This window comes from Pinus tabuliformis, chromosome 9 (genome assembly GCF_031772625.1).
Source record: "Pinus tabuliformis cultivar Carrire ecotype Pingquan chromosome 9, CPIR1, whole genome shotgun sequence".
Lineage (NCBI taxonomy): Eukaryota > Viridiplantae > Streptophyta > Pinopsida > Pinales > Pinaceae > Pinus > Pinus tabuliformis.
The window spans coordinates 1,758,129,998-1,758,139,636 of NC_142307.1; the positions used below are offsets into that span (position 1 = coordinate 1,758,129,998).

The following is a 9,639-nucleotide window of genomic DNA, read 5'->3' on the forward strand; positions in this document are numbered from 1 at the left end:
TTTATTATAAGATAAATTAATTTTTTTTCCAAAAATAATAATAGTAATAAACAATATAGCATCTAAAAAATTAAACCAGACAGTATTAAAATTGAAACAATCAAAGCTTGTAAGTTTGAATGGCAATATAGTATCTAAAAAAATTAAACCATACAATATCATAATTGAAACAAAACCAAAGCTTATAAGCCTAAATGGCTATCAGCCTAAATCACCATAATAACTTATTATAAGAGTTGTCTTTAGTGCCATTTTTTGGAATTTCCGGTGCTAAAATCTAGCTAAAAATTTTGAGTTGAAATTTTAATTTGTGTTATTTAAACTGGTTTTTTCACTGTAACCTTAAAAAACCTCTAACGCACTCAATTGCGCACAAATAACCCATCAAACTTGTGATTTCAGTAAATTCTTAATAAATTCTAGAGAAATTAAACCAAAAAAACTTTACTAAAAAATCGCAAACTCAAAAACCTAATCATAATTTGATACTCTGAAAAAGCAATCTGACAAAGCAAACATTGTAGATTTCATAATTTGATACTCTGAAAAAGCAATCTGAGAAATCAAACATTGTAGATTTGATTAGAATATTATGAATATCATTATTATGTTCTCTATGTCTTGATAGAAAAGCAGTGCGGTTTGTTTGGTTGTGTTATATGGAAACGACAGAAAACAGAAAAGGAGCGTATTCTCATTAGCTTAATATTATATATATGGTGGAAACGAGAAAGAAACCGAAGAGGCATCATGTCGGTGGATCAATATTAAAGCATCATGTCGGTAGCTCAATATTAAATGCAGAAGCCACTTGGATTAGAATCTGGAAGCCTTTATTTATGAGCGCTAGAACACTACCCCGCAAATATACATTGCTAGCTGCTCCATTTGTTTTTGTAGGCTGCTGTTCATCCCATTACTCTTCCATGGGTACTGCGTTTTTATTTCCAGTCATGGCCGCCATGGTCCTCATCGTCTCCCTGCGGGCTACTGCGCGTGAAAGTACCATGAATATGGTGTTCTACATGCACGACAATTTGAGGGGACCGAATCTGACGTCGTTTCCAGTGGCGGGATTAAAAGGCTCTTCTTCAAACCCGGGCAAGTTCGGAACCGTCATAGTTATGAGCGATGTCATAACCAGAGGACCAAGCTCCGAATCCGGCTCTGGCAATGTTGTGGGCCGAGCGCAAGGAACATACGTGAATACAAATCTGGTTACTGGGCTTGATTTCTTCATGGCTTTCACGCTCATCTTTCAGAATTTAAAGTACAATGGCAGCACTCTCGAGTTCCAGGGAACCGACAGGTTTGATCAGCCGCAGAGTGAGTATGCAGTCGTTGGAGGAACGGGCAAGTTCAGATTTGCTCGTGGGTATGCGGTTGTAACCACGGAATCCAGTTCCGGCCCCAATGCTGTTCTCAAATTCAACACGACCTTTCTTCTCCGGTAGTATTCAAAGCGTTGTGAAAAAAGTTCTTATTTAAGAGTTGTGAAACGAAATAACGTCGTTGTATTATTAATAAAGTCATTTATAAGTCAATATTTTGACTTTTTATGAAAGGATGATCCAATAATACATTACTATTTGGTTCTCTGGTTTATAAAGTTATTTTTATTCATTTGTTATTATTATATTTTTTCATTATTATTTCAAGTAAGTCATGTGTTTTTAAAATAACAATAAAATTAGGAGAAGATTGAAAAATAAAATAAAATATAATTTTTTTTTATGTTATGAAGTTTTAAATCTTGAGTTTAGAGTATATTTTAAAATTGTTTTTGTTTTAGTAAAGATTTTTTTTCGTGGAACTAGGTTAATGGCCTGGCCGAAGATCTAGAGACACTTGGTAAGAGTGAAAAACTTACCCCTTACACATCTCCAATGGATAGTTAACATGGTTTTCTTCAAATAACAATGATGAGTCAACTTGTATTAATAGCCAATGATGATTGTCCCTATTGTTAGTTTGACAACGGCTTATAATAGGTTTTCCTATTGTTTAAAAAATAAGCCTTGATCTAGAGACACTTGGTAAGAGTGAAAAACTTACCCCTTACACATCTCCAATGGATAGTTAACATGGTTTTCCTCAAATAACAATGATGAGTCAACTTGTATTAATAGCCAATGATGATTGTCCCAAGTGTTAGTTTGACAACTAGCTTATAATAGGTTTTCCTATTGTTTACAAGATAAAGCCTTACACCATATAGAAGTAGAATATGGGCCACCAAAGTGGAAAATACATGCCTGCCCATTCTTTTGAAAAAAAATTATATATATATAAACCTATTAAATAAATAAATTCTAAATATTAAGGAAAAGAATTAAATTTATATTTTTATACATGATGAAGATTAACAAAGTAACATCATTAATAAACTAAAGGAAAAAATATTATGATTTGTTTTCAAATAATATATTCTCTACTTATTCAAGTCTCACTAGTACAACGAGTTGAGAATGAACCTGGTTAGCAAAACAACCCAAGATTAAATTTCAGTAGGGGTGGTTGTGCCCTATGCTAAGGGAGGAGATGTGCTAAAAAAATTAGTCAATTTAGGATTGGTGTGGCCCAAACCGAGTGCAATCCTTTGATGATTAGATGCCCTAAGGCAAGGCTCTCAAACCACATGTCCAGCCAGAATGATCATAAACAACTCACAAACAAAAAAATATATATATTCTCTACCTATAATAGATGTTTCTCTTAAAAATAAAAAATAATAAATAACTATAAATATTTGTTAACCATAATCTAATTTCAAACCTGAAATTTAAAATATTATATGAAAAACATTGAAATTGAAAATATTATATGAAAAAGTGAAAAAAAAGGTAAAGGTATTTCCACCAATAATATATCCTATTTTAAAATTTTGTTCGAAAAGAAAAACATGTGAACAACATGGGGAATCACATGGATGGGAAATTTTGTTCGAAAAAAAAAACATGTGAACAACATGGGGAATCACATGGATGGGAAATTCTAAACACACATAAAATAATTAAATACAAATCTGGTCACAGAAATTGATTTATTGGAGACCGATCAGTCCTAGTGTGAGTATGCGGTGGTTGGAGTAACGAGGAAATTCAGATTTGCTCGTGGCTATGCCGTTGTTGCCACGGAATCCACTGCCGGATTTGATACTGTTTTCAAATTCAACACCATCTTCCTTCTCCTGTAATAGTCGAAGCGCGGTGGAAAATGTGAAAGTCACTATATCATAACTCAATATTTTGACTTTTCATAAAACGATGATCCAATAAAAACTTATTATTATGTTCTTTGAAGTTTTTAATTTTATTTTTATTTTTTATTATTAATAAATTCAAACATATAAATATAACTAATAAACATTGTTTAGGAATTGATATTTATCACAAGTTCAACTGGAATTATAGCATTGAGAAAAGCATTAATGGAGATGGAAAGCTTATTTTGGTCTTGAAATTGTAAAACAACAAACCTAGTAATGTGGGATAGAAATAAGTTTCTCTTTGAAACTTTAGTCGCTCCGGTTCTCTTATATGGATATGAGGTTTGAGGTTGTAGCATCTCTAGAGAATCCTCGAAAAAGAGAAAGATTGAGCAAATCCAGAAGTGTTTTATAACCTATAAACTCAAAATTAAAAACAACACACACAGAAATTGATTTATTGGAGACCGATCAGTCCTAGTGTGAGTATGCGGTGGTTGGAGTAATGAGGAAATTCAGATTTGCTCGTGGCTATGCCGTTGTTGCCACGGAATGCACTGCCGAATTTGATACTGTTTTCAAATTCAACACCATCTTCCTTCTCCTGTAATAGTCGAAGCGCGGTGGAAAATGTGAAAGTCACTATATCATAACTCAATATTTTGACTTTTCCTAAAACGATGATCCAATAAAAACTTATTATTATGTTCTTTGAAGTTTTTTATTTTATTTTTAATTTTTATTATTAATAAATTCAAACATATAAATATAACTAATAAGCATTGTTTAGGAATTGATATTTATCACAAGTTCAACTGGAATTATAGCATTGAGAAAAGCATTAATGGAGATGGAAAGCTTATTTTGGTCTTGAAATTGTAAAACAACAAACCTAGTAATGTGGGATAGAAATAAGTTTCTCTTTGAAACTTTAGTCGCTCCGGTTCTCTTATATGGATATGAGGTTTGAGGTTGTAGCATCTCTAGAGAATCCTCGAGAAAGAGAAAGATTGAGCAAATCCAGAAGCGTTTTATAACCTATAAACTCAAAATTAGAAGCAACACACCCTATCATGTTCTCCTTATAGAAGTGTGTCTTTCCCCTATCTAAAGTCTAGCTATGACTAGGCTTCTGTTGTACAAGCACAAACTCAATAACATAGGAGACCATGGACTTCCCAAACTAGCTTGAAATTCCAACCAAAACCACCTAAGGCTAAAACGAGGTTGGTATAAAGACACGAGGGCCTAGTTAAACCATTGGGAGATTGACGAGAATGTTGCATTGCAAAAAATTAATAACATTAAAAATATTGTTACTTCTAAGTTCAAAGAAAAAATGTGGTGTGAGAAATATTTAGTAGCTAAAAGAAAATTAAAATATTATAAGGAGGTCATCAACCCCACCTTAGAAGATCAAAAGTATCTCTATGTTTTAACTAGTTCAAAGAAGAAAATTAATATAGCCAAGACTAGAACGAACTCTCATGAGCTCCATAGTGAAACGGGTCGCTAGGCAGTTCCTAAAACACCATGGATGGAAAGGTTCTGCCATCTCTGTGAGAATACGAACATCGAGGATGAAAATCACTTTCTCTTAGAGTGCCCGCGTACAACCACATTAGATCTCAGTTTCAAAATCTTTGTTGCAATACTGACCTTCCTAACCTTTTACGTTGTCAAAATTACAGTGAGCTCGGGGGGCCTTCTCTCCAATCTTTTTGAGCATAGGAATAAAATCTTAAATCAAACTAAATAATTCATTTCTTTAGATCTGATAGACAAAAGTTTGGTATTAGTGGACATTAACCATCCTCATCATCATCATAAAACTATTTTCAACTTAGATTTTCTCCCTTGTTCTATCACTAAAATTATTGATTAAGGAAATCCAAGAACAAGCGACAGAGCATGGTACTATTTCTTAAATTGGTTTTTCATATAATTCCCAACCATAAATTCATTTTTTTTGTAAACATGGTAAATCTCTATGTATTAACTATTTTTAGAAGTTTTTTAAATCCATATTCTCTGGGTAGTCACGTGCCTGAAGGAAACCAGGTTACCACCAGTCAGCGTTAAAACCATTCCAAAAATTTGAATAAGTTCATGATAATCCATCCACTGTTTCTATGTTGACTATCTCTACTATTATCACTAAATATCAAAACATACATGTTTATTTCCTTCATCATATTCAAAATTCAGAAAACAAAACTATCTAGATCTCTAGATTAATCCTCATGAGAGGATGCTACTGGAGCTTTTACCTTTGCACTGGGGCCTGGCATCTCGCATCTCTGTTCCAGTTTCCACTTCATCGTTGTCAGGGTCTGTTCAATCCTTTCCAGGGAGAGATTGTTCCAGTAAGTCTGTTTCTGTATGGTTGTTATTTCCTTGAGAAGTTCCGCACAGACTGAGTTCTTCTCCTTTATATTTTCTTGTTTGTCAAATACTTCTCCTTCCATGTGTTTGTGGTGGAGAGTCATGGCCCGAGCCACGGTGTGTTTCATGATCCAATACTACTGTAGGGTCCTTTTGAACAATGATTGTCTTCCATTTGATGTCCCAGGGTCCTGCAACATTCCTTACCATTCTTCCGTGGGTATGTCTTTGTATCTGTGGTTGTCTCTTTGATCTTGCTCCCAGCTGTAAATCTGGTCCCTAACTTCCTTAGGATTTCCTTCCATGTATAAGTCAATGATCATCTTCATGCGATCTCCGTTGGGCTTCCTGCCCCTTTTCTTTCCTTGGCTGCTGGTTCCTTCTTCTTTCTTGACAGTCCTCTTGCTTCTCCTGGGAGCCATTCTTCTTTTTGGTTGGCCTTTAACCCCTTTTCCCTTTTTCTCTTTGTCCTGTTTCATAGTCTTGCTCTGTTCTGTTGCAAGACCTATAACAGAATCAACACAGATGTCAGCCATATAATTTATGTTTACATTATTTTTCGTGGGTCCCCCCCCCCTCCCCAACCTCTGTTTTCCCATCCTCTGGTTTCCCACTCTCTGGGTTTCCAGCCTCTCGCTTCCCACCCTACTAAGTTTGGCTTTGTCTTTGATAATTCTCCAGGTCATGGGGTAACAGTGGTTACTTTGCTTTTCCCAGCCCATGCAGGGATCCCACTCCTGCTTGTTTTGCCTCTTCTCACCCAAGGGCTCGCCCATGGTGCGAATTAGGCTACTAAGGCCTCCCCTTAGCTTGGTTTTCTCAGGTTTGACACAGGGTTTCTACTAGCTGAGCTTTCTACCCTCCCCCTAGGGTACAACTCCATCCCCTAAGGGTTCTGGTCTTTCCTTTCCCAGCTTCCCTCATCCAGGGCTACAGGCATTCTTCCTTTCCCTCGAATGAAGTATGCCAGGACCTCTATTCTAAGGTGGGGTTCGCTAGTATTTGGATCAGACAAGCCCTTGTTCTCATACTGATCACCATCTCTCCTAAATTTCTCTCCATCCGAACAGTCGGGAACTCTTCGAGATGCTTTCCTTTCAAACCTCTGAGATTGCTATTATAATTGAATTTATAATACTAGGTATGCTTACCATACTACATTCCTAACCTACTTCTCAAAAAAATTACGCTATCAGAGTTTAAGGCTAGAGATATCACATGCCCTCTTACCGAGCTTCGCCTTGCTTCCTCCTTCTGCTTCTTCTTGCTACCTGCTCTTCCTTTCTCATCACCTTTCTTCTTTCTCATCTGCATGCATATTACCTCTTTCCCCTTTTCCTTAGACTTTATTCCTTTTTCATTCCCTATTCTTGTCTTTACCGCCAGCTATCCTGTTTTTTCCTTGACATGCCTCCCTTCCCTCCTACCTTGGGATGTTGCCCTCTTGTCCTGTCCACCGTCCTACATTAACTTCTTTCCTCTCTCGGTTGCTCTTGTCGTTGGGTCACTGACTTTGCCTTGTCAACTATCGTTATTTCACTGCCCGTCCTCGATTTTGTTGTTCTTCCCTCTCCTCTACCATTCCTTTCCATCTCTGCCCCTATACTCTCAGGGATTGTCCTTCCTCTTCCCTCTTCCGTCATCCTAGCGAACATCGATCTTACCCTATCCTACTCCACCTCTATCCTATACTGTTCCTCCTGCATCTGTCCTTTTCCCTCTTCGCTCCAATATTTTCTGGGCGAATTCTCTAGATGCTCACTCTTAATCTTGTTTTGTTTTATCAATTCGATCAATTGCTCCATGTCCTCTTTTTGGTGGAGCTCTTCCACGCTTGCATCCAGTCGCTGGTCACCTTTCCTACATCCCTAGTTCGCAAGGAAATTTGCAGGAGCATTTCCTTTTCATCTCACATGGGAAGGTATTATGTAGGCTATCCTTCTCAACTATTGGCTTATTTCTTTAATTATCCATGGGGTCTACCAGCTTTGACTCAGCTTCTCTACCGGTACTCCGTGCTGTAATTGTTTGAGTGTGTCTATCACAAGTTTCAAATCTCCTTCTATATGGATTTGTTGATACCCTTCTCGGATAGCTATTTCTATCCCCCTGTTCAGCGCATGGAATTCTGCCTCATTATTTGATGCGCTTCCATAGTCCATTGCATAAACCCATCATGTTCTACCTCTGTCATCCTTGAATATTCCTCCTAGACCCGCCTCCCCTAGATTCCCTTTTGCCGCTCCGTCAAAGTTTAATTTTGTGAATCCCTGCAGTGGGTTCCTGTAGTGCTCATCTTCTCCATCTTTTTCAACCTTGTGTTTTCTTCCAGCCATGTCTGTGGTGTTTATTTTGATTTGCAAGCGGTTCAGAATATGTGTCTTCGTTTGGTCTGCCTTCCAATCTTCATCGTTCCAATTCTCAAGGATTATTGTCTCTCTTATGTTCTGGACTGTTTGGCTCCATATTTCCTTCTTGGTTTTTCCATCTTCCTTGAATATCAACCAATCTCTTGCTTTCCATATGTTCCACAAGAAGAACCATATGTATAGATTCCAAGCTCTATTCAAGATTGCATTACGGTATGGTTTACTCCTCCATTTCTCTGTAGTTGTAGCTATGCTACTTGTATCTCTGTCGCTAATCTCAAAGAGCTGTTGGTGGTTTTGCCACAGGGTATTGTTGACTCGACAAGAGTTGGTCAGGTGTTCCATTATTTCATTTTGTTTCTAACATAGGACGTAGCGCGATGGACCTTTTGTCCCCTTCCTTATCAACTGGTCCTAGGTTAAGGCTCGCCTATGGGATATTATCGAGGTAAATAATGCTATCTTTGGCCAAGTTTTCATTTTCTAGATTCTATCCCAGTTTTTTGGTTTCTCTGTCGCTGGTGCTACCAACCTTTATGTAATATCCTTCTGTTGTCGTCAATATTCCTTTGATGTGTTTTCCCCATCTTATAATATTCGTTCCTTCTTGGACTGCAAGTTTCCTTGTCTCCATCTCCTTTTTGTAATTTTCCCACTCTTCTGTTTCTGGTGCTTCTTTCTAGTCCTTTTCCATTTTCCATTTTCTCCAGTATCTGTCCCTTTCAGGGAACTAGTAATTTCGGGTTGCATCTTCCTCCATTTGGGTGGTGAAATGATGAATTTCTTGGAGTTGAGGTTGCTGATGGAGGGTTTCTCATTGTTTCCATGCCTCATTCCAGAAGTTTGCTTTGTCGCCCTCCATGATTTCCCAGAAACTATGTTCTCTTATTAGGTCCCTATTTGACCTTGCTAGGTTCCAAATTGCAAAGCCATTCTTTTCTGATTGGCTTCTCAATTTTCCTTCAGGGGATGTGTTCATCTCATATTTCTTTCCCACAATGTTTTCCATAGATCTTCTCCTCCTTTACCCATATCCACCATAGTTTTACACCCATTACTTGGTTTAGGATATAAGGATCTCGCAACCTTAATCCTCCTTTTGTTAGAGATTTGCTCAACCATTTCCATGAAAGCAGTGCCCACTTTTTGAAATTTTTTGAAAATTTCCACCATTTTTTGGCATATTGTTTTTGGAATAGCTTAGATGGTAATTTGGTATATTGGCATTGATTGGAGGACTGACTTAAGGAGAATTAGGCGACTCGGGGTGTTCAGAGTTCTGAATGTCCAGTTGTCCATTCTTTTTTGAATTTTCTATATCAGAACTCCCCAGTTAGCGATTCTATTTTGCTTATCATTAAGCTGGACACCTAGATATTTGGTGGGGAACTTCCCTATTTGGAACCCCATTGTTCTAGCTAGGAATGATTGGGAAAACATTAGGGTATTGAAGAAGAATATTTATGTTTTATCTTTATTTATCTCTGTACCTCATGCTTTCGTAAAATCTCCAAGGATTTCCAATAATTGCTTTGCTTCCTTGAGATTGGTTTGTCCATACATCATCACGTCATCTACGAATTGTTGATGTGTTATGGGTAATTCTTCTCCCCACAATCTAAGGCCTTTTATCTTTCCACTATTCACTCTTGCTTTTATTAGTCTACCCAGACCATC

At 37.1% G+C, this 9,639-nt stretch overlaps 1 protein-coding gene across 1 annotated transcript; it reads left to right on the forward strand.

Annotated features, from left to right (window-relative positions):
- The first annotated feature begins 892 nt into the window (after nucleotides 1-892).
- LOC149155790 (dirigent protein 11-like) lies at nucleotides 893-1,461 on the forward strand. The gene has a single exon (XM_089445230.1). It carries the CDS (start codon nucleotides 927-929, stop codon nucleotides 1,452-1,454), a length of 528 nt encoding a protein of 175 aa, XP_089301356.1. The 5' UTR covers nucleotides 893-926; the 3' UTR covers nucleotides 1,455-1,461.
- Nucleotides 1,462-9,639: the final 8,178 nt, after the last annotated feature.

Coding starts and splice junctions, on each gene's coding strand:
- LOC149155790 (XM_089445230.1), top strand. CDS start 927: ATGGGTACTGCGTTTTTATTTCCAGTCATGGCCGCCATGGTCCTCATC.